The following is a 25,702-nucleotide window of genomic DNA, read 5'->3' on the forward strand; positions in this document are numbered from 1 at the left end:
CTTTCCACTGCACAAATTATGTCCCAGTGAAATTCGTCAATTCAAATGTCCCTCTAAACCCATCCGGAAACAGGATGTTCAGGAGACGAGAGAGAGGGGGACCAATGTGCTCGGAACTGAAACAAAAAACAGAAACGTTGGGAATAATCAGCAGCCCTCGCTGCCTTTGTGTAGAGAGAAACAGACTAAAGCTTTAAGAGCTTCCATCAGTGTTGTGACATCCTTAGGTGATCGAAAGGCCTCCTCCTGCTGCAGCAGTAACTGAGCTTGTCATTTCAAAGGTGTGAGGTGTGGGGTGAGGGGGGCTGGCGGGCTAAGTGGGAGCTTTTTGTGCTGGGTGGTGGTGGGAAAGTATAGAGTGAAATATCAAACTTTGTCAGCATGTGGCCAGTGGGGTACCGCACGGATCAATACATGAGAGCCAGCTGTTCACAACATATCAATGATTTGGATGTGAGCGCCAAATGTAACATTTCCAAGTTCGAGGATGACACAAAGCTCGGTGGGAACGTCTGTTGTGAGGAAGATGAAAAGCGGTTTCAAGGCGATTTGGGCAGACTTAGTGAGGGGGATAGAACAGGAAAGATAGAAGTTAATGTGGAAAAATGCCAGGTTATCCACTTTGGTAGGATAAACAGATGTGCAGATTATTTCATAAAACGTGAGATCCGAGAAAATGTAGCTGTACAAGGGGGCCTTGGTGCCCTCATCAATAAGTCTCTGAAACCTGACATACATATGAAGCAATTAGGAAGGCTAATGGAATGTTAGCTTTTATCACAAGAGGATTTGAATACAGCAGTAGCGAAGTCTCGTTTCATTTGTATATAATCTTGGTTAGGCCGCCCATGGGGTACAATATGCATGTTTGGCCCCCTTACCTTCGGAAGGGTGTAATTGTCATTGAGGGAGTGAATCGAAGGCTCACCAGACTTGCATCCGAGATGGCGAGACTGTCCTGTGAAGAAGGAATGGGGACACTGGGCCTGTATTCTCAAGAGTTTCGAAAAATTAGCAAAAAGATCTCATTAAAACAAACAAAACACCTGAATGGAAGAAAGTGTAAATGCAGGTCAGATGTTTCCCCTGGTTGGGGAGTCTAGGACGAGGAGACACAATTTCAAATTAAGGGGAAAGCCACTAGGACTGACATGAGGAGAATTGTTTTTTTACTCAGAGGTTCGCGAATCTTTGGAATTCTGCATCCCAGAGAGCTGTGGAAGTTCAATCATTGAGTATGTTTAAAGCAGAGAATGGTAGATTTCTAACTACCAAAGATATAAGAGGTATGGGGAGACTGCGGGAAAAGGATGTTGAAGTGGATGATCATCCATGATCACACTGAAAGGTGGGACAGGTTCGATGGGCTGAATGGCATACCCCTGTTCCTCTGTTCCGATGCAATAGGTTTGGGGTTTTTTTGCATTGTTTATTGTGTTAGGGGCATCGCAAACAAAGCCAGTGTTTATTTCCATCCCTCATTTCCCTTGAGAAGTTGTTGGTGGCGACGTTCTTGAAGAGAAGTGGTCCATCTGTTTTGGCTTGTCTGCAGCGGTTTGATATAACTCACGGTGTCCAGACTATTTGAGGACCAGCCACATTGCTGTGAGTCTGGAATCACGTGGAGCAGCCAGAATGTGGCGGATTCCGCGCGAATACCAGAGATTTCATATTTAAACCGAAATCATCCCCATTCCTGAAAGGGTTTCAATTCCTGATTTTTTTTAACGGAAATTCGACCAGTTGCCGTAACGGGGTTTGAACATTTGTGCTGGAGCGGGAGCCTGTGTTTTTAGCTTATCCGCATCGTGACATTACCAATACACCAGGATCTCCCTGTGGGGGTGTGGAGGGGGGCGGGGGCATAGCAGAGAATGCCTGGGATGATGTTTACAGCGCTGGACGAACAACAGAAGAAAGAATGGATCCGCCGAAACTCTAATTGTCTGTTCCCACTGGCAAGCGGCTGTTCAGCTGCACCGGGAGCTATAAGTGATTCACTCACTCCATTCTGCTGGAATAACAAGGACACCCAGGTCTCGTTGCACATTCCCCTCTCTGAATTTATAGCCATTCAGATAATAATCTGCCTTCCTGTTTTTGCTACCAAAATGAATAACCTCAACATTATCCACATTATACTGCATCTGCCATGCATTTGCCCACTCACTCAGCATCTCGAAATCACACTGAAACATCTCTGCATCCTCCTCACTACTCACCCTCCCACCCAGCTTTGTGCCATCTGTAAATTTGGAGATATTACATTTAGCTTCCGCATCTAAATGATTAACGTGTATTGTGAATAGCTGGGGTCCCAGCACCGATCCCTGCTGTACCCCACTCGTCACTGCCTGCCATTCGGAAAAAGACCAGTTTACTCCTACTCTTTGTTTCCTGTCTGCCAACCAGTTTTCTATCCATCTCAATACAATACCCCTAATCCCATGTGCAACGGCGGCAATTAAAGAAAAATGCAGCCACGAGAGGAGGGAAATCCTGAACGGATAAAGCAAAATATTGCGGTTTCTGGAAATCTAAAACTAAAACAGAAAATGCTGGAAAAGCTCAGCAGGTCCAACAGCACCTGTGGAGAGAAAGACACGATTAACGTTTCGAGTCCGTATGACTTTTGTTCAGATAAGAAAACTCCGATGTAGAACCATGCGGGCTCGAAACGTTAACCCTATCTTTTTCTCCACAGATGCGTTTAGAATGCATCATTTAAAATGCAGCATTTTCTGTTGTTGATTCAGATGTGCTGAACGGCAATGCGGTAGAGGAAGGGAGAGAGATTGGGAGAGAGAAAGGGGTTAAGCATTAACTCCACCCATTCATAAATATCATTCCGAGTCTTTAAGACGTGTAGGTAACTTTTCTCTGCCTAACCCTTCCGATATTCAACAACAAGGAACCTCGCACCTGAACTCTGGGGTTTTAGAGAAAAGCGGCTCAGTTTCAGAGGGAAACTGTTGGAAGATAGTAGGGTAAGAAGAGAAACTTCTGCTGATATTCCCGTGATCGGGAGCCTCTGAAGGATCCTCTTACGGAACGATAAAGCAGATAAAACGAAATCCCTGGGGTGATAAATGCAAAATACTGCGGATGCTGAAAATCTGAAACAAAAACAAAAAATTCTGGAAAAATTCAGCAGGTCTGATAGAATCTGTGGAGGCAGAAACAGAGTGGACTTTTCGAGTCGTTATGACCCTTCTACAGGCGGACTCGAAACTTCAACGCTATTTCTCTCTCCTCAGATGCTCTCAGGCCTGCTGAATTTTTCCAGAATTTTTTGTTTTTGTTTCAGATTTCCAGCATCCGCAGTAGCTTTCCAGCGTTTTCGTGTTTACCCCTGGGGTGATGTTCAGTGAGAACATGGTATCAGAGGGAATTGAGCAGGGGAAGAGGATCCCTGGGGTGATGTTCAGTTAGTTCAGGGAGATGATATCAGTGGGAATAAGCTGATCAGGGAGACAGTTCATTATCGAAGCAGAAGGGAGAATGACAGGGCTAATGGATTTAACAGAAAAGGTGGAAGTGGAGAGTCAGTGAGTGTTTACCGGAATAAGGACAGTGTATATGCTTAACAGAAAAGGGGTGGGGCAGGGCGAGGTGCGGGCTATGTCTGTTTGTGTATTTAAGAGAAAATGCGAAGCTAGTGTCTCAGTATCCGATCGGCCCCAGGATCTGTGAACAAGCCCCATGTTCATGGTTACTTGCTGCATATCGTTGAATCCCGTCTTTGAGTATTTTCGCCGTTTTGACCCCCCGGTATGTCCAATAGACCTAAAGCTCTGTAATAATTTGCAGGATTTGTACTTAATAAAATATCAGTGCCAGACGCGCTCCAGCCCCTAGAAATGCCCCTTGGTTTGTGCTCCGTATTCTGCCTGTGTTATATATCTAGCCCGTGGCACCGCCACCTTCAAAGTGTTTAATCAGACAATGCAGAGGAATCTTTACCCTGTTTCTGACCCCGGCTGCACCAAGCATGGGAATGTTTGATGGGGCATTGTAAAGGAAGTTTTCCGCTCCAATTTCCTGTCGTCTATCAGCCTCCGATGAAGCCGAACCCTACAGTTTGGAATTGCCAGACATGTGACTGTGACCGCCCAGAGTGAAATCACCGAGGTGACCCTCCCTGTTCAATCATTCCGCCTCGGGCAATTGCCAGAAACAGGCAGAGGTAAAGGTCTCCTTACACGGATGGGACGATGGGTAGCCTAATGGGGCCTTGGGTGCAAACAGATCCCAGACAGGACTGGTAAAACTGTGAGAAATGTGTAATAGGGAAAATGGAACGGTGTCGATGGGTCTTGGAGAAAGGAATTCAGCAAAGTCATAGCTAGTACACTTTTCATTCCAGATTTATTAGTAATTTCAGAGAATATTTTACAGGAAAGTTTATTTTAAAGTTAACAGAAATGAATATAATGACTGGGGTCACGTTGGGAATAGAACACATGCGCTTTGAGTTGGTAAACTGTATGTACCACTGGAACATAGATCAGAAAGAGAAAACAGCGGCTTATCGGAAAGGGAAGGGGGAAATAGTGAATAAGGAATGAGAAAAGTTACTTAATTACAATTGAAATCCTAACTCTAAGGAACTTAGATGCTTCAATTACATTACAACCATTATCATCTCGCACATTTCATACAGGTAAACGGAAATACTGTTACAGGTTCGGTTACAGATTCAGGATCACTAAGTTAACATATTTTAAATTGGAATACAGAGATCTTAATGAACAGCTGAGGAAAGGCTACGGGGTCCAAATTCAACCGATCACTTGATCTGTAAAAGAGGGAGAAAATAATGAAGCAGATGTTTATGATCTGGTGCATTTATGTTATAGTTTTTAATTGTTCAAATATTTAGAAAATTTTCAAACCGCTTCAGTCAGATTGTAGTGTTAGTGGATTGTATCTTCTCACCTTCACCAGAGTGACGGCAGTACTGTAGAAAATGCTCAGGAAGAACAGGACGATGAATGTGGAAGCAGTTGTCCAGATGTTCCCGTTATCGTCCTCATTGTCTTCAATCCAGATGCGGTCTGTGGAATCTACAGGGATATAACCGAGAAATTTTAATTACATTCTTATTAATCGAGGGTGTCTTACTTTTTTTAAAATATATTAATTCTATTTTATCTTCCTGAAGCTTTTGATCGCTTCAGTAATTAAATATTCAATGCATATCTATCAATGAATAATTGACTCTCAACAATCTCTGTCTGTTACTAACTCAACAGCTGTTCTCACTTTACATTTCTCATCCTGCCTCTATTGGAAAACGAGTTTTTTTTCCCTTCGATACCAGTTCATTTGGATCAATTTAGTACGACCTATCACTGGATTATATTATGATGGAAAATTCAGGAGGTTTACCAATTGATAACAATTATTTTAATGATAGGTACTGATAGGTATTAATTCCAAGACTCTGAACTCTGTTAGATATATTTTGTGAATTTTGATCTTGTTTGTTTATTTGTGGTGGTGATGTTTGGGACATAATTAACTTAAATCAGTTTATTATTAAGAACATTGCTTCAGCGTGTCTCCTGGGTCTTTATGTGCTCCCAGCAATTTTTGGAAGATGTGTCCATTAAAACGGTGCATTTCAAATTGACTTTCGTCTGTAGCCTGGCATTTGCCTTTGTGCTTTTTAAATATTTGCGTATATGTGCACGAGTATCTCTTGCTCTGCCTTTAACTGTTTTTGTGTGCCATGTTGTATGAGTGTTGATGTTTGTGTTCCTGTGGCATGAGCGTTGATATTCTTATTTAAGTGTGGCCCGCCTTTGTGTGTATGTTTGTTCATTCGTAAATGAGTGTGTATCAGTTTGTTTGTAAATTTGTTAATGAGTGTGTATCAATGTGTTTATATGCGTTGTTGTTTATGTTCACTTATTAATGTTTGTGATAAAGAGTTTGTTTACGACCATGCCTGTTAATATATCTGATATTGTGCCTTTTTATGTTCTATGTTTGATATGTTAATGATTGTGCCCCCATGAGCGTGTGAATATGTTGAGGCGTGCCTTTATGTGTTCATGGATGTTTCTAGCTATGTGTTAATGTATGTTTACGTGTCTGTGTTTACTAAAGCGTGTGTTTATATGTGTTTGTTTTATTGTGAGTGCGTGAATATATTCATAGTTGTTTCTTGTTCTATGTTTGTCAAAATGTTACTGTTTGTTCATTTATTTGTTTATGTGCCCGTGTGTCAATTTTAATGTGTTTGTAGAAATGCCTATGCATGTGCACTATTGTGTATGATAGTGTGTCGTTAAATCTATATTGTTGTGCTCGTTGAAGCATTGTAATGAACAAGTTCATGTATGTGCTTACAGGTCCTGTCTGAGTCTGCTTATGGGGTTGTGTATATCTGCAATTGTGTCTGTTGTGTGTATCTATGCATGTGTGTTTGTGTGTGCTTGCGCACACACGTTTGCATGTGTGTGACTGTGACTGCATGTGTGTGAGAGAGTATCTGCGTTTTCAGGTGCCTGCGTGTGTGTGCGCATGTCTCTCTCTGTGTGTCTTTGTTTGTCGAGAGTGGGTGTATATTTCTGAGTGTGAGCTTGCATCTGTGCATATGTGTGGTGTGTTACTGAGAGTTTGCATGTCTGCATATTTTCGATGTATATGTATGCTCTTGTGAGTGTGTGTGTGTATTTGTGTGTGTGGGTTGGTTTGTGTGTGTATGCCTGTGCATGTTTATCATTGTGAGGGTCTGTGTTTGCATGTGCATTTGTGTGTGTTTGTGTGTGTGTGGTTCTGTGTATATGCGTCTGTGTGATGGTTTGTGTGTATATGTATGCTTGTGCTTGTGTATGTATGTTTATGTGTGTGCGCATGTGTCTGTCTACGAGTGTATGCATGCTTGCACATGTTTGTGTACGTGTGCCTCTTTCCCCGTGCCTATGTATGAACCTGTGTGTGTGTGTGTTTCTGTGTGCCTGTGTATTTTTGTATGTGTGTGTGATCTTCTGCCTGTGTGTGTGTTTGTGTGTGTATATTTATCAGTGTGGGGAGGTGTGCGTTTACATGTGTCTTTGTGTGTTTTGATTGTGTGACTCATTTTGTATATGTGTGTATGCGTCCATGTGTTTGTGTGTATGTGTGTTTGTGTGTATACATGCGTGCGGGTTTGTGTATATGCCTGTGTGATTGTGTGTGCTTGTGTGTGCGTGTGTGTGTTTGTGTGTGTGTGTGTGTGTGTGCGTGCATGTGTGTGTGTTTGTGTGATCTTGTGTCTGGATGTGTGTGAGTGTGTGTTCCTCTTTATGTATGTATGTGTGCGTGTGTGCTTGTGTGTGTGCTTGTCTGTCTGTCTGCCTGCGTGTGTTCCCAAATAAGTGTACCTCTGTTTTGCCTGTATGTGAGCTCGTTTATGCATGTGTGCGTGTGTATGTGTCTGTAATTGCATGTGTGTGCACATGTCTGCGTCAATGTCTGTGTGTTTGTGTCTATCCGAATGTGTGTGTGTGTGTGAATGTGTGTGTGTGTGTATGTCGATTTGTGTGCTTTTTTACGTATGCTTGTGCATGTGTGTGTGTGCCTCTGTGTCTGTTTCTGTGCTTTTGTGTGTCTGTGTGTATGTCAGTCTGTGTTTATGTGCTCGGATATGCGTGCATGATCCAGTGGGGTGTGTGTGGTTGTGTGTGTGTGTGTGTGTGTGATGCCATTGTGTCTGGCTTTGTGCTTTCGTCTGTTTGTGTCAATGTCAGTCTGTGTGTATATGTTCGGGCAAGTGTGCATGATCCAGTTGGTGGGTTTATGCGTGTGTGTCTGTCTGCCTGCCTGTGTGCACGAATGCATGTATGTCTGTGTATGCCTGTATGTGTGCTCGTTAATCATGTGTGTGTGTCTGTGAGTGTGTGTATGTGCGCATGTCTGTGTCAATGCCTGTGTGTGTGTCTATCCGAGTGTGTGTGTGTGTGTGAATGTGTGTGTGTGTGTGTCGATGTGTTTGCTTGCTTATGTATGTTTGTGTGTGTGTGTGTGCATGTGTGTGTGTATGTATGCATGCATGTGTGACTCTGTGTCTGTCTGTTTACGTTTGTCTGTCCGTGTCAATGTCAGTCTGTATTTACGTGTCCGGGTATGTGTGTATGATCCAATGGATGCGTGTGCGTGTGTGTGTGTGTGTCTGTCTGTCTGCCTGCATGTGTGCCCGAATGTGTGTATGTCTGTGTATAACTGTATGTGTGCTCGTATATGCATGTGTTTGTGTGTCTGTAAGTGCGTGTGTGTGTGTGCATGTCTGTGCCAATGCCTGTGTGTGTGTGTGTGTGTGTGTGTGTGCATGTGCTTGTTTACGTATGTGTGTGTGTGTGCATCTGTGCCTGTCTGAGTGTTTTTACCTCACTGTGTGTATGTCAGCCCGTGTTTATGTGTTCGGGTTTGTGTGCATGATCCAGTGGGGTTTGTGTGTGTGTGTGTGTGTGTGTGTGTGTGTATGGATGTGCGTGCTTGTTTATGTATGTGTGTGTGTGTGTGTGTGTGTGATTGTGTTTGTGTCTATCTGCATGTTTTTGTCTGCATGTGTGTATGTCTGTTTGTGTTGATTTGTTCGGGCATGTGAGCATGATCCAGTGTGTGTGTGTGTGTGTGTGTTTGTGTATGTGTGTGTGCATGTTTGTGTGTGTGTGTGTGTGTGCCTGCCTTTGTCTACGTGTGTGTATGCAATTTGGTTTCAGTACATGTGTGTGTCTCTGTGTGTTTGTCTGTGAGAGAGGGTGAGAGAGATCTGGTGTCAGATTGGGTGTGTGTCTTTGTTGTGTGTGTGTGAGTCTGTGTGTGATATTTTGCCAGGGTGTGTGTGAGTCTGTCTTTGTCAGTGTGTGTGCGTGTGTATGTGTGTGTATGTAAGTGTGTGTGTTTGTGTGTGTGTGTGTGTGTATTTTACGTACTAGTGAGTGTACATTTTCCTGTCACTGCTTGTGTGTGCGTGTGTTTCTGTCTCTGTGTTGCTTTGTGTGTTTTTCTGTGAGAGAGAGAGAGAGATCTTGTGTCAGATTGCGTGTGTGCCTTTGTTGTGTATGTGTGTGTGTGTGTGTGTGTGTGTGTGTGATCTTGTGCCAGGGTTTGTGTGAGCCTGTCTTTGTCTGTATGTGTATATGTGTGTGTGTGTGTGTGTGTGAGAGAGAGTCTCTGTGTGTGTGTGATCTTGTGCCAAGGTGTGTGTGTGTGTCTGTCTTTGTCTGTGTGTGTTTGTGTGTGGAGGTGTGTGCTTGTTTATGTATGTTTGCGTGTGTGTAAATGTGTGTGTGTGCATTTGTGTGTGTGTGAGACTCTGTGTGTGTGTGTGTGTGTGTATGTGTTTGTGTGTGTGCATGTTTGTGTGTGTGTGTGTGTGTGCCTGCCTTTGTCTACGTGTGTGTATGCAATTTGGTTTCAGTGCATGTGTGTGTCTCTGTGTGTTTGTCTGTGAGAGAGGGTGAGAGAGATCTGGTGTCAGATTGGGTGTGTGTCTTTGTTGTGTGTGTGTGAGTCTGTGTGTGATATTTTGCCAGGGTGTGTGTGAGTCTGTCTTTGTCAGTGTGTGTGCGTGTGTATGTGTGTGTATGTAAGTGTGTGTGTTTGTGTGTGTGTGTGTGTGTGTGTGTGTGTATTTTACGTACTAGTGAGTGTACATTTTCCTGTCACTGCTTGTGTGTGCGTGTGTTTCTGTCTCTGTGTTGCTTTGTGTGTTTTTCTGTGAGAGAGAGAGAGAGATCTTGTGTCAGATTGCGTGTGTGCCTTTGTTGTGTATGTGTGTGTGTGTGTGTGTGTGTGTGTGTGATCTTGTGCCAGGGTTTGTGTGAGCCTGTCTTTGTATGTGTATATGTGTGTGTGTGTGTGTGTGTGAGAGAGAGTCTCTGTGTGTGTGTGATCTTGTGCCAAGGTGTGTGTGTGTGTCTGTCTTTGTCTGTGTGTGTTTGTGTGTGGAGGTGTGTGCTTGTTTATGTATGTTTGCGTGTGTGTAAATGTGTGTGTGTGCATTTGTGTGTGTGTGAGACTCTGTGTGTGTGTGTGTGTGTGTATGTGTTTGTGTGTGCTTTGTTATGTACTATTGTGTTTGCACTGTTCCTGTCAGTGTGTGTGTGTGAGTATGTGTGTGTGTTTGTGTGTGTTTCTGTATGTGCGTGTGAGTTTGTGTGTGTGTGTGTGTGTGATCTCGTGCCAGGGCATGTATGAGTGTGTCTTTTCCTGTGTGTGTGTGTTTGTGTGTGTATGTGTTTATGAACTTGTGTCAGTGTGTTGTATGTGTTTTTATTATTATTGTTCCACACATCGCTGAGCATCAATAACGTGGCCTGACCGTGAAGGTCTGATCGATTGAGAACACTATTCGCCATTCTGTGTATGAATGTCTTTTCTGTGGGATTCAATGTGACATCAAGCGATAGAATGCAACAATTAAACAGAAGGACCCCAGACACATTAGAAACAGAACCAGGAACACAGGAAGGATGGAATCAGCAGTTCTGATTTGGATTATGAAAAATCACCGGCAACTTGTGATTTACAAGAACAAGAGATTGAAAATCATTTCAAAACATCATGTTGCACTATGTTTGCCATGATTGAAGATTGCAATCTGAGCGCAGGAAGCTAGAAGCCGCCTTGTATCTGAACCCATATCATAGACAGCTGTTCAATTCTAAACCCTCTGCTCTGGGACTGGGTTTTTAGCAAGTTAATGATCCGCTCTCCACTCCCTCTCGTTGGCTAAACAATTTCCTCTCCGGTTGTCTCTGTTGGGGAGGTGCAGGTACATTGCGTTAACTAATGCCCTCCCCCCTTTCTATGTTGGCTAAGTGGAGACACAATTCACCTTCCCGTGTGACCCTCACTTCAGTTCCCAGTGGGTGCGATGCGGCAACTTCCAGCTGGTAGAAGTTTGAATCGATGGACGAAAAATGAAGCAGGAACAACGGGATCTAAATGCTGCTGCTGTGTGGGCTTGTGGGAAATGGGACATTGTCAGAATTCACCTCAGCGAGGGGCAGGTTGGTGAAGTAACTTTGCAGAATTCTGTAATGGATGAGAATTATTCTGTCTCTAACCCAGAGTGTATCTGAGCTGGGGGCACTGATTGTACAAGACTCGGGTCTGAGATCTGTAAATTCCCGACATCAACTAAACAGGTCCAACATTAGCAAAACTGGAAAACACAATTAATTAAGTGGCTGTGTATTTAATTCATAACTGGAGGAAAATACTTTATTATTTCTACTAGCGTAAGAAATCTAAGCGATAGATTCTCATTGACATGAATTAACGGTGTCCATCAGTGCAAGGGAAATGTTCACAAAACTCGGTTTACCGCTGGATTTATCAACCGTTCTGTTGATGATCTTCAAGGGAATCGCTTCATGTCCCACCACACAGGAGTAAGAAGCGCCGCTGGCCCACTCCTCCGCTGCAATGGATAACAGGCTGTACATGAAGAAGGAGTTATTGCCGTTCTCCGCCATCACCTCGGTGTTCTTGTAGTTTCCAGGATTCACCGGCTTGTCATTGACGGTCCACTTGACGAAGATCTCTCGGGGGGAGAAACCTCTCACTAAGCAACTGAGGGAGATGAATCTCTGAGCGGAGACATCTTCAGCCGGGGGCAGGAGGACAGAGACGGATGGTTCCCGCGGATATTTAGCTGCAAAAAAATTACAATAAATGTCAAAAAAAAACTGGAGAATTGCAGGGACAATGACACCGGTGGTTAGATGTGAGAGAAATGTGTTTTGTTTTGACTTTTCAAGATCTCCATTTTCCACTTTAGGGTCTGACCGGCTTTCTAGCTCGGAGCAGCTGTGGATGCAATCATTTACGCTGAGAATATGCGGGATTGGACTGGAAAGTTTCATCAGTAACAGGCCATTCGGCGGAACGGTTCTGTGCTGGTGTCTAAACTGCACACCAAGCTCCTCCCACCTTATATCATCAAACCCTGCAGTACAGTTTCTTGTTCATTCACCTACTTATGAATTTACTGCTGGAATGCTTCATGCACGGGCCTAGGGATTTTAGTTAGTGGAATTACCAATCAGACTAGCTCATTAATGCACTGTACACTAATTACTGGTTCTTAAACTTACACTGGGAATTTGCAAACTGGCTCACTTATTGATTCATTCTCATCACTTACGTTCTTCCTTGTGAATGGAATTTCTTAAAGGAGTCGGCAGATCCTGATGGCTCACCACGCAGTAGAACTCAGCCCCACTCAGCCAGGCTTGTGTTGAGATGTTCAGGTGGCTGACCACGCTGTTAGGATCCTCTCCCGGCTGGACAGCAATCTCTGATTTCAAAGGCTTCTGCTCTTGTGTCCAGGACACAAGGACTCCATAAGGGGCGTTACTCACGATGCAGGTTAAGGTCACTGTCGCCTCCAGTAAGACCTGTTCTATTGGCGGTGGCTGTTGCGTAATTACGGGATCGGTGCAGTCGGAAACTGTGAAGCAGAAATGAATGTCAACCAAAACATCATCTTCAGAATGAGAAACCCAGTTTTCAGCTTTCACTCTCACGACGGGAATATTTATTTGACCTGCCGCTGCCGTGTTAACGCCTTCATTATTTGAAGGTCAGTGACTTGCAATAATTCCGGGAGACTCCATAACATTCCATGGGAATTCCCAGCCAGAACCATGGGAATGACTAAACCAAATGCGGGTTCAACAATGTGAATAAATTCAGGTACAATTGTTTTATAGACAGATTATCACTCGTCCCGAAATCAAGGAATCAGAGAATGATAGAATGCTCACAGCACAGGAGGAGACCATACAGCTTTCTATGTCTCTCTGTAAGAATAATGTGCGCCTTAACCCATTTATTCTCCCCGTTCTGTCACGTGCGATAACATTTTCAAAAAAAAAATGTTAATCTCTTTTTTTGAAATGTCAATTGATTCCCAGCCTCAGAAATTCTTGGGGAAAATGAAAGTGATAATATTTCACAGTGTGAGGAAAATGTTGCCAAAATCGCCTTCCTCAGAATTTTCCTATCCCTAATTTGGAGGACTAAACATTTCTCCCCTTTTCCAATTTCATTAATTAACCGAAACACCCCAGTTCGATCACTTTAGACTTTTGTACTCAAAGGAATGCAGCCGAGACTCTGCAAACTGCTATCAGCGCTGTTCAATCTGAAAACAGCAGCAGAAATAAAGTGCACATCTTTGTCGGAATTGAAGTCGTGGGCAATTACCAGTAAAGGCCTGCAGACACCGATCCTACTCACAATATGATCAATCAATTTCGGATAAAATTAAAACCAATGACTCCTCACTCACTGTCCAACTTTTGAACAAAATGTCACCGTGTTTTGTGAGTGGATGGAATCCTGATCATCGGGGGATTCTGATTCAGAAAGAACATGGGTTCAATCCCCACTCCAGATGTTTGAACACAAGTGTAGCTGATACCAGAAATGTAGTACTGATCGAGTACTGTATTGTGAGAGGTACCGACTTCAACATCAACTGTTAAGGCCCGGGACTGCCTGCTTTGTCAGTGTGACATCACATTTCCCCAAATTCTCCCACGTTTTGCGTCGTCCACAAACCTTTAAACTGTCCCCTGCAAACCAAGATCTAGATCATTTATATATATAAATATTTATCCACTTAGCTACTGTCCCTTTAATTCTATGATCTATAACTTTCCTCACAGGTGTGGCACTGTATCGAAAGCCTTTTGGAAGTCCATAAAGACCACATCAACGGCCTTGCCCTCATTAACCATCTCTGTTACCTCTTGAACAAACTCCAGCAAGTTAGTTATACAGGATTTCCCTTTAATAAATCCATGATGACTCTTCCTAATCAATCTACATTATCCCATATGATATTAATTCCATCCGGAATAATTGTTTCCAGAAGTTTCCACACCACCGAAGTTAAACTGACTCGTCTGTAATTGCAGGGCAGACTTTTATAAACTTTGTTGAGCAAGAGCGTAATATTTGCAATTCTCCAGTCCTCCAGAACCTCCCCCAAATGCAGGGAACGCTGAAAAATTATTGTCAGTGTCTCTGCAATTTCCACTCTCACTTCCCTCAGTACTATTGGACGCATCTCACCCGGTCCCGGTGCCTTATCAACTTTAAGTGCCAACAGCTGATGCAATACCTCCTCCTTATCAATTTTAAACCCTTCTAGTGACTGTGTTTCCTCCTCTGTCACCATGGCCTGGGCAGCATCTACCTTGTAAGTAAAGACAGCTGCAAAGTATTCATTTAACACCTCAGCCATGCCTCTTGCCTCTATGTGTAAATCTCCTTTTTGATCCCTAATTGGCCTATTCCTCCTTTTACAACCCTTTTACCATTCATATGCTTATGGAATACTTTGGGATTTCCTTTTATGTTAGCTGTCAGTCTTTTTTCATAATCTCTCTTTGCTTCTCGTATTTTCTTTTACACATCCCTTCTGAACCTTCTGTATTCAGTTTGGTTCTCAAATGTATTTGCTTCCCGGCACCTGCTGTAAGCACATTTTTTCTTCCTTAACTTAATTTCTATCTCCATTGCCATCCAGTGAGCTCTGGATTGTCTTATCCAGACCTTCCCTTTTGAGGGAACATACTTTGACTGTGCCGAAACCATCTCACCTTTGAAGTTTGCCGATTGTTCAGCTACTGTTTTTCCCACCAAACTTTGGTTCCAGTCTATCAGGCCCAGCCCCAATCTTGCCCCATTGAAGTCCGCTGTCTGCAAGTTGACTATTCTTACCCTGGATTCATCAATGTGATTTTCCACCGTCATCCTAAACCTTATGATACAATGATCACTGTCCCCTAAATGATCCCCTCCTGTCAATTTATTTACTTGGCTCACCTCAATCCCAAGAACGATGTCAGGCAGTGCCTCCTTTCTTCTTGCACTGGACACACACAGCTGTAGGAAATTCTCCAGAGTATAATCTAGGAATGCTGCTCCCTCACTGCCCCTTACGGTACCACTATCCCAGTATATATTCGGGTAATGAACCCCTCCCCCCTCCATTATAACTACTCGATGATGTTTAAACCTCTCTGTTATTTCCATGCTCCTCTCTATCTTCCCACTGCCTATTCCGGTGTACACATTACACCCAGCAATGTAATTGCACCCTTCTTATTCCTTTGCACCAGCCAAATTGGCTCTGTCCTTGAATCGCCTGACACATGTTTTTCTCCAGTATTGCAATATTCTCCTTAACCAAAAACGCCACGACCACCCCACCCCGTTTCTATGCCCTCTGCTGTCTTTTCTGAACATCTTGTAACCAGGAATATTTAACACCCAATTTTGCCCTTCCTTAAGCTTATCGTTATCGCCCTAACATCATAATCCCACAAGACAATCTACGACAGTAACTCCCAAATTTTATTAACTATACTCCGCGCATTCACATACATGCGGTGCAACACTGATTTAGGCTTCATTGCATGCTCCCTTCTCCTGACTCCATCTATTAACTGACCATACCCTCTTTTAGTGTTAGCTGCCTCTCCCAGAATTCCATGCACCCTGGTATTACTCTCTGACATTCACTCCTTGTTCCTACGCCCCTCCTGAGTTACTTTGAACCATCCCCAGCAGCAAAACCAATAATGTTATTTAGTTCTAAAATCCAAATATTGCTGGAAATCTGGAAAAAAAATGTAAATGATTAGCTAAAGTGTGTCTGTTTGCTGGACATGTGTCCCTCAACATACAGAATGAAATCAATTAATAAATAAATAAATCCAGTCAGCATCATGTCCCAGTTTATAGGAAACTGTTGTACAGCAAATCGCTGCTGAATATTCTGTTTTACGACAATGAGCACATTTTCACGGTCATTCATTGGCTGTTAAGTGTTTTAGGACAATCTGATGCTGATAAAGACGCTGTGTAAATGATAGGATTACTTCAGTGTGTTTTTGTTTCCTTTGGAAGGAAACGCAGGCGGGAAAATTGGCAAATGGGAGACATTCTCTGAATTTTAATCATTCCAAAATAATTCTTGGCTTGGACAGAGATTGGCACCAAGAATGGCCTTGAAATTTCTTGGGTTGTGTCTCTTACCATCAGGTTTGGTGATGTTTTGGCTTTGAGTGACCCCTTTATGAGTGACCAGGCAGGTATAGGGCGTGTGACTGAACCAGTCCCCAGCGGGGACTGTCAGCTGACTGGTCGCTGAGAAGTTCCCGTTCACTTCAAAGCCGGGAGAGGTGACGAAGCCCGAGTCCATGGCCTGTCCATTCTTCATCCACTTCACGTTGATTGAATTTGGACGGAAGTCAACGATTGAACAGACGATGGTTGCAAATCTGCTGCTTGTGATTTCGTCACTGGGACTCACGGTGAGGAGAACAGTTGGATGATGCACCACAATATCTGCAAGAAAATTCATATTATTTGGAAATAATTTTGCTTCAAACCAAACAATTAAAAACTGTAAAACTATTTACATAAAATCCACAGGACAGAACCAGGCCAGCCGGCCCCATAGTTCAATGCTGGACTTTACGATCCACAAGAACTTCCTCTCGCTCTACTTCATCTTGCAGTATAAAAACCACCTTCTTTACAATCTCCCTCATGTATCTATTAAGATTCCCCTGAACAGGGTCTCAGTAACGTCTCACCTACAAGAAGTCCCACATTCTGCTCATCCTTGGTGTAAAGAAGATTCAGATTTGCCAATTGTTTTTTTTTTAACATTCTGTTGTAAACATGAGCTCTAATTCTTGTGTAATCTATCAAATTATTTCAGAAGTCTGAGGACCTTTATTCGGTCCCACCACAGATTTTTATTTTGTCGAGAATAGACCACCAGCCTATTCGCTCTTACTTGACAGATGTAATCTATCAGCTCTGGTATTGTCCTTGTAAGTAGTTTAGCTCCTATTGTGACGCCTCTGTAGCATTCTCCTTACGTGGAAACCAGAACTGCATACAGTATACTCGGTGTGATATGGAGGGGATAACTGCACACAGTACACCTATTGTGATGTGGAGACCTTAATTATACACAGTACACTACGTTGTGATGTGGAGAATAAAACTGTCCACAGTGCAATAACTGTGATGCGGAGAGCAGAGCTGTCCATATCACACTAAGTGTGATGTGGAGGCCAGAACTCTACGCAATCCACTAAGTGTGATGTGGAGAATACAGGTATCCACAATACACTAAGTGTGATATGGGCACCTGAACTATACACAATACTCTCACTCCATTCTAACCCATGTGATGCAGAATTTAAACATAACTCATTTGCTGACCACGTTTACCCTTCACCCAGCCCCGGCCCTGCCGCCCTGTGCATCCCACAACACGAACCTGGCATTTCCTTCACCCAGACCGAGTCGCTCCGTCGAACCTCGCAGTAGATTGTGCTGCTTCCCACCTCTGATTCGGTGATGGTTAACTGGCTGCTCAGGGTGTGGGTTCGCTCCTTGTTCAGCACTGATGGGTATGTCTTCAATCCAGCAGTGATCGTCTCTTGATCTTTCTTCCAGGAAACGCTGGTGATTTCGGGGGAGTAGTCTGCAGCCAAACAGCCGTAGGTCACGGAGCCGGCAGTGTTTGCTTGTTCACAGGAGGAGAGCAGAGCGTAGAGGGTGGGGGGAGACGGTGTCGCTGGGAATGAAGAGTCAATTGAACAAGTTAAAAATTTGATTTGTGCTTAAGAAATAAGCAAATTGTTCGAAGTTTAATATTGGTATCATTTATTTCCATAATACTCTGGTCATAAACTGCATTTAGGAGTTGATATGCCCGACGGGACACGCCGCCATGATGGCCAGTCTTGTACACAAGATGAGGCACAAGTCGGAAAAGGGAAATACTGCACATGAGGCCACATAATTGCGAGTTAAATAAGGGATATTGTAACCTGGGCTTCCTCCAGCCCTTGCTCATCTGTTGAGGAAAACATCAATCATTCCTCAAACATTTTCACTTTAGGCCCTTCCACATTATTTCCACTGAGCTCTCGCTTAAAGTATTTTACTATCAACCTCTTATCACCAGCAAATGACTATTTTAATACAGCAACATTTAGCTATCTCTAGGCCAGGATGGCCGATTATCTTCCATGAAGGACATCAGTGGGCCAGAGGGGTTTTTAAACTAATCTATTCTAGTTTCATGTTCAACATGTTGCTGTTTTCAGGGGATAAACTTGGATGATGCTTGGCAGCATTTGCTCTAAAGATTATGTAACTCCGACCGGTGGATCGACTAGGTTCATTACTTACAGACAAACTTTTAGCACTTTTATAAAGCATGACCCAGAGTTGTTCAATGAGACTATTTGATAGCATGGACGGTTGGTTTCGGTCAATCACAATTCAGAATTAACTCTCCAAAGTTGCCAATGCTCAATGGTGTTTACAAATAATCCATTATTATCAGCTATCTTGGTTAGATAAACAGATAGATAGATAGATAAACAGATAGATAGATAGATAAACAAATAGATAGATAGATAAACAGATAGATAGATAGATAGATAGATAGATAGATAGATAGATAGATAGATAGATAGATAGATAGATAGATAGATAGATAGATAGATAGATAGATAGATAGATAGATAGATAGATAGATAGATAGATAGATAGATAGATAGATAGATAGATAGATAGATAGATAGATAGATAGATAGACAGACAGACAGACAGACAGACAGACAGACAGACAGACAGACAGACAGACAGACAGACAGACAGACAGACAGACAGACAGATAGATAGATAGATAGAGATATTGAAAGGGAGAGAGAGACAGGCAGATAAACAGATGGATGGATGGAGAGAGAGAGAGAGAGAGAGAAAGAGATAGAGATTGATGGAAGATAGAGAGAGACAGACAAACAGACAAGGTAGGCAGGTAGACAGATAGATAGACAGACAAACAGACAGACAGACAGACAGACAGACAGACAGACAGACAGACAGACAGACAGACAGACAGACAGACAGACAGACAGATAGATAGATAGATAGATAGATAGATAGATAGATAGATAGATAGATAGATAGATAGATAGATAGATAGATAGATAGATAGATAGATAGATAGATAGATAGATAGATAGACAGACAGACAGACAGACAGACAGACAGACAGACAGACAGACAGACAGACAGACAGACAGACAGACAGACAGACAGACAGATAGATAAATAGATAGATGGATAGGCCGATGAATATATCGATCTTTGCATCGCTGGATGGAAAAATGGATGCATGAATAGATACATGTTCAGAAAAAGGCGTTTCCTCTACACTGCACAGTTTGTGAACTGTACTGATTAGATACAAGAGAGAAGAACATTGAAGTTCCACATCAAACCCACAGCCCTAGTAAAGCCCCTAGAACAAGAGTAAAACTGCTTCTATGATAGTTCATCAAATGTCCTTAGGGCAGTTGGAATAAGGTTGTGCATTGAGTTGAGTGAACTTCATATTTTTCCAGCTTTCATTCCCACCGTAGTTTGCATTAGACAAGGAGTAAGGCACCATACTGTCCATTTAAGCTGCGCAATTTATTTCCAGATTCGATCATATCGCAGAAGGTAACGTTACAGTCACTTCATTTAACTGTCCTGAAATTGAAATTTAGATCAGGTCAATCTGATTCAAATATTATCTGTTATTGAAAATGTTTAATCATCATTCCTTCATCAGAAACTTGGCATTTTTTTAGAATGAAATGTACGTTAAATTAACGATCTGCTACTTCATTGGAGGAAGTGAAGCATTTACTTTTACATATCTAATTCGGAGCACTCACGCCCAATGAGTTTCACACTGGTTAAAGTTCCTTGAACATAGACAGTGCCAACACGCTCATGTCAGATACAGAACAGGTGAATTATACTAAAACTCTCTTTGCACTGTTCTGTGAAACGCTGTACCCCAGGAATAGCAATGGTGGGATGCATTCTAAAACGCCCTCTATTCCGCATTGTTAGTTAAAACTTGCGCTTAGACTGGACCATCAACAAACCACAGGCTCTGATACAGCAAACACTGAACAGGAAAAATATCTTTCTACACTTTGCATTCCTTCTGAATTCTACAAACTGGGATACTGATCTTATTTCTGAGACACCTTCTCAAACTTAAGAACAGACTCGCACCTTTCTCGGAGATACAAACTTCTTAACTAAATGGTTCGAAATTAATTCCCTGAAATACAGGAGAATGAACCAGAAAGTTCACAAACAGCCAGAAGGCTTCTGATTTTCGCACAGTGACCACGCACATAGAAACAGAACAGACATAAACAATGCAAAAATCATTCTATTAAAGATAGATTTCTCCAGTATCCATTAATCCGTTTGAATAGATTAAAACTTTTGTAAACTTATGACCACGTCACTTCTTTGAAATGAAGCTGATTCTAAATTGAACAACTCCCTTTGACGGGCCTCAATTTCTCTCTGTGTACAGGTTTCACAACAGCCTTAGAGTTAGTTTGGCTGAGAACAGGTTCATCCAAATAATTTACATTCAGGTTAATTTATGTATAGAACAGGGACATTGTACAGAGCAAGAATTTAACAAATCGAGAGATATTTACACTGAACTCCGATTATCCACTGACATAATTTCAGAATTATGTGTAACCATTGAAACTGCTGAGGCAAAACAGGAAGGTAATTAATTAAATTGTACAACAACATCCAATGGAGCTGAAGGCAGCTGAATAAGAAACATGTTGCTTTCCAAGTTAATTGAAAATAATTTTAAAAATACTCCAACCATGAGTTTTAACTTTAATCCTGGACTCAGCACAGCACATTTGAGAGATTTTTTTGTAATGAATTTGCACTGAACTTATTTTCTATTTTCACATTGTTGATATTTTACCCTATTATGCCAAGTTAGTTAATAATTTTATTCTTCTTCTGATTTGTCTCTTGTTAATAATAGGATTAATTAAATTAAGGTGACATTTCTTAAATTAAACAAATAATTCCATACACATTCGGACAAATTTATTACTTTTAATAAATTAAGATGATCAAAAATTTATAAGAATGTGCTCCTATACCTACGCCCGTGTAAGCTTTTCATGTTTGTGACTATGTTGGCACGACATAAAAGCTCTTCTGTTCTAAACGTGTATTTCACGTGATAGATTTATAAGTAGGCAGCTTAAAATTGTTCAAACGCTATCCGGGTACTCATATCGGTAATAAAAAATGGAGTGCAACATCCTCTAGTCACTAAAGCAGGACTCCGGAGTTTAAATATCATCCCACATTTCAACAGCATTTTTATTTTTAATAATTAATGTAGCCCTGGCAGTTTGTCGCCATTTTCGGAGCCTCCCCTAGATAATAATAGAGCCAAACTTCGATATACCATTCCCGTAATCCACACAATGCACGTAAATGAGTTTTAAATATATAATGAAAATAAAATGCTGCGGATGCTGGGAATCTGATATAAAAACGGAAAATGCTGGCAAAACTCAGCACGTCTGGCAGCATCAGTGCAGAGAAAAACAGAGTTAACGTTTCGAATCGGTATGACTCTTCTTCAGATCTCTGCTTCTCCATGAACAGATGCTGCCAGTCCTGCTGAGTATTTTTTCAGCATTTTCTTTTTAAATATATAATTATTGAAATTAAGATCCAATCTTAATTGGATTGTAGAACTGTAGAACTGAGAGATAACAATTCCTCTGCATCACCTGAGACACTGAAACTTAACGAGCAAAAAGAACAACGATTTTAATGACAATTAAAGGTAGCTCCCATTTAATTCAACCCGTATAACTCACAGCTTTGCAATATTGGTTGTTGTTCTTCAATTCATAAGTTACATTTATAATTAAGCCAACCTGCTTCAATTACAATGTTTGTCCATCTCCAGGATTCTGAACTTTCTCTGAATTTGAATAGAATTATTGAGCAATTCATTAACTGTAAACTGTTTAAGATTGGCTTAGTGATAATGGTCTAAATTTGAAGGAACAACGCTGTTTGGCTGCACAGTAAAGGTTCAACAACCCGGCAGATATATTAAATTAGCGAGCTGAAATTTACAAAACGCATTTAATATTGATAATTAATTAGCACCTTTCAACCTGCGTAAACCAGGGAGGAAACAATTAATTTAAAATCCCAGTTTGAACTAAACACTGCAGTGCGATCAGTGTGTATTATATTAAAAAAAACAATGGAAATTGCTGGAACCTCTGCATTTGTCCGGCCGATATTAATTGTGCTGTGTTTTGCAGCAGAGTTGTGGATAGCACAGATTATCTGCTAAATGTCTATCAATACTATTTTTTTATTATTGTAATCTTGGGAAATATTGCTGCATGAGAACCGTTTAAGTTATATTCATTTAACTCCCCATCACAGTTCAAATTCGCTGGTTATATAATTTAACATTGCAGTGTTACTTCAAGCATTAAATAGGAGTATCGGAAACAAAATATTAATGGTTGAATCTACAATTAGCACTGAAATAAAAATGCATCAATACATCTATCAATATTGATTAAAAAGCCTGCCTGCTTTGTAACTATAACCCTCTTTCATAATGGTTTAAGCACATAACCAACACACGGTAGATATGATCGACATTACACGTTGTAGAATCATCAAACAGTTTCACAAGCTTCAACTGTTCAAAGTCACCCAGGCACATACTCAACTCAGCACTTAACACCAAATCACAACACCGAGGGACTGAATCCAACAACTGCTTAATTACCTAAGTCCCTTCAGTAGAATCAGGCGCAACATTTTGAAATAAACCTCAATACATCGCACCGAAATCGCCTTTCATTGAACAAGTCATTTATTAAAATAAGCAGAAACATGAAACAATGACAGAATAATTGTATATCGATAGATCATGTTTAATGTATTGGTGTTGATTTTCACGGTATGTTTCAGGAATATCGGGGGATACTACTACATTATAATGTTTCCAGTTGAATTAATTTAAACCTGATCCAGGTAGGAAATTTGTTAACTCTGTTGTTCCTATTTATCGTAGCATTTCATTTAATTAAGGTGAACGTTCGTCAACATTATATTGATATTTTTCAGCCCAGTTAATACAAATAAAAATTACAAACATTTATTTTAAAACCCAAAGTTTAAAATGACATTTTTGACCTTGATAGCACTCGGTTTCCTGTATACAATCTTATTTCCAACACTTTTAAACACAATGTTTTCATTCGATTAGAAAACTTGCAGCAATCAGATGTCACCGAGATTAGACATGGTAGAAACACCAAATTGTTTAACCAAACTCAGGTATTTAAAGTAAGCCAGGCACAAAGCCTCATCAGCAGATAAAAGGCAAATCACTCAAACAAGCCCTTAAAACTCCCATAGCTTTTTTTTTGCCGAGAAGCAGAACAATTGTTCCGTCCCTTTGCAGCATAATCAAATGAAACATTGTCAACATAGAAACCACCAATACAAAGTTTCGGTTAATACATTAATGATAAAAATAAACAGAAATGTGAAACAATGAAGCAAATCCAACAGCACAGAATGAAGGCATGTTTCTTACCTGCAGTCACCGTCACCATGGTCCCTTGTCCCCAGTAGTCAAGATAGTCACAGTGTTACGTTTGCTGGTCTGGGTCACACAATAACCAGTTCTGCACACAAGTGGAAAAATTCAATATTAATTTAAATGTTACAAACGGAGAGGCAAAGTAAAATCATGACCGACTTTATCAAAAAAGTAAAATTGTGAAATATTTTTTAACACTTTATAAATTACACTGTTTTATTTCTATTTCACAGAGTAACTGATGATCATGCATTGAAATCAACAACCAATGATTTAATAATTAACACTTTAGCACCTCTTGAAATCTGTCAGTTGGAGAGTTCCAGGCACAGACAGGGCTTTGATTAATATAGTTGTATTGTAAGAAAAAATGCATTGACCCAAATGCAATCAATTAGCCCCGATGAGGTTTTTGCATTAACAGTAACGGCTGTGCCCCCCAGTATCACTGTGAGACGCACCATGTCAGAAACTGTGGCGGACAGTTAAATGTGAAATACAGAGATTCAAATCCACAGTGGTCTGAGAAACCTGATTCTGAATACTGTAGCAATACATCATTGTGATATTTCAGTTAGAACTCTTCATTATGTTAATAAAGCGGATCGAAATAAGGCCTTTAACATCTATGCCCCTATTTAGCAAGACAATCAAAATTAGTAAAAACGGAGACTTTTATACATTTTTCGTAATTCAGTGTTCCTTCAAACCCTTATTGTTGGTCATATTTATTTTCTTTGACTTTCCTGGTGTGATACTGATCGCAGATTTGATCAAAGTCCCTCTCCGGGGTATTTGTATGAGGAGTTCGCTATACACAGCACCGTGACCCACTGTAGTACCACAGTGACACGCACCAGCACACATACTGCTCTCACTCACTGATTGTTCCTATAAGAAATAAAACCTTTCAGTCAGCAGAAGATTTGCAGATTTTGATTACATTTCATCGAAGAGTTTTACTCAGGAGCAGAACTTTAGGCTAAAATTATCCCCGTTCACATAATAATTTGCCAATATTTCCATTTGGCTCCTGGTCGCCAGTTGCACACATTCTAAGCGGTAACTATGCTCTTTAATATACAGAGTTAGTCAACATTTTGTTTTTATTCTTTGCCACTTTATTGCTTTGGAAAATGTAACTTTTCAATCTAGGTTCAATCACATCTCTTAACCTATTTTGAGCTAATACTGACCTATAATTCGCTGCAATTATTCCTCTGCGGTTTCTGTACGAGCTCCGGGCTTGTTCAGGTCGCTGTGGTCCCTTGCACAGTAATACCTCGCGGTGTCTTCGGGTCTCAGATTTTTGATCTCAATGTAAGTTGTGGACGAAGTTCTTGATGGGATGATTCGACCTTCGACTCCAGGCGCGTAATACGTGGTTGACGAGGGTTTGTGGAAAGCAAGGAGCCACTCCAGCCCTTTCCCAGGAACTTGTTTAACCCAGTTCACATAGGAGCTGTCCAGACTGAACCCGCTCACTGAACAGGACAGTTTGCGAGATTCTCCGGGCTTAGCGGTCTCTGAAGCCGGCTGGGTCAGCACGATGGCGGATTGGACATCTGTTAGCGAATGGAAAAAATGTAATTACATTAAAAAACAATCAAATTAGTGAATGGAAATAACAACGCGATATCAGAAAAGAAGTAGACTTCTGTTGTATCACTGTACAGTCAGGGATACTCACAGGTGGAACAAGCCAAGAAGAAGCAAAGGCACAGCGCAAATCCCATCCTTCAGTCTCTGGGTATAACTGACTTGGGAGCGTGATTCTCCGTCGCAGCGACACCTGCGGATTGTGAACCCGGAGCTGAACCGTCCCGCTATTTATACTGGCTAGAGTCAAATAAGAGAGAGCTGGAGAATGGGAGTCACTCTCTTCCCACAGTTAACAACCTGACTCCTCGTCTCTTTTCCTGTCTGGGTCCAGCTGTATAAACAATTATTAACCATTAATATTCCGTGTTCCACAAATGTATCTTTTTTGATTGTCTATTTATCCTTTGGGATGAGATACTCTCTCTTCAAAGCAGGTTTATTTTTAAATTTATTTAGGGCGAACATTTACATTCCCAATAGACACCTCACATGTGCTCACTGTCCAATTCCTCTCAGATGGACCTAAACGCTCCCATGGAATTATTTCGAATATGAAGGGAG

The 25,702-nt window shown here is 41.5% G+C and overlaps 1 gene segment (V, D, J or C); it reads right to left on the reverse strand.

Moving 5' to 3' along the window:
• Positions 1-4,720: 4,720 nt before the first annotated feature.
• On the reverse strand, positions 4,721-25,330 carry LOC144675339 (Ig heavy chain C region, membrane-bound form-like). The segment is given in 8 exon segments: positions 4,721-5,066; positions 11,324-11,653; positions 12,146-12,451; positions 16,054-16,365; positions 17,315-17,614; positions 23,534-23,577; positions 24,780-25,104; positions 25,230-25,330. Coding segments are annotated over 8 exon segments (1,830 nt in total).
• Between the last annotated feature and the right edge of the window lie 372 nt (positions 25,331-25,702).

This window comes from Cetorhinus maximus, unplaced genomic scaffold (assembly GCF_964194155.1).
Source record: "Cetorhinus maximus unplaced genomic scaffold, sCetMax3.hap1.1 HAP1_SCAFFOLD_958, whole genome shotgun sequence".
Lineage (NCBI taxonomy): Eukaryota > Metazoa > Chordata > Chondrichthyes > Lamniformes > Cetorhinidae > Cetorhinus > Cetorhinus maximus.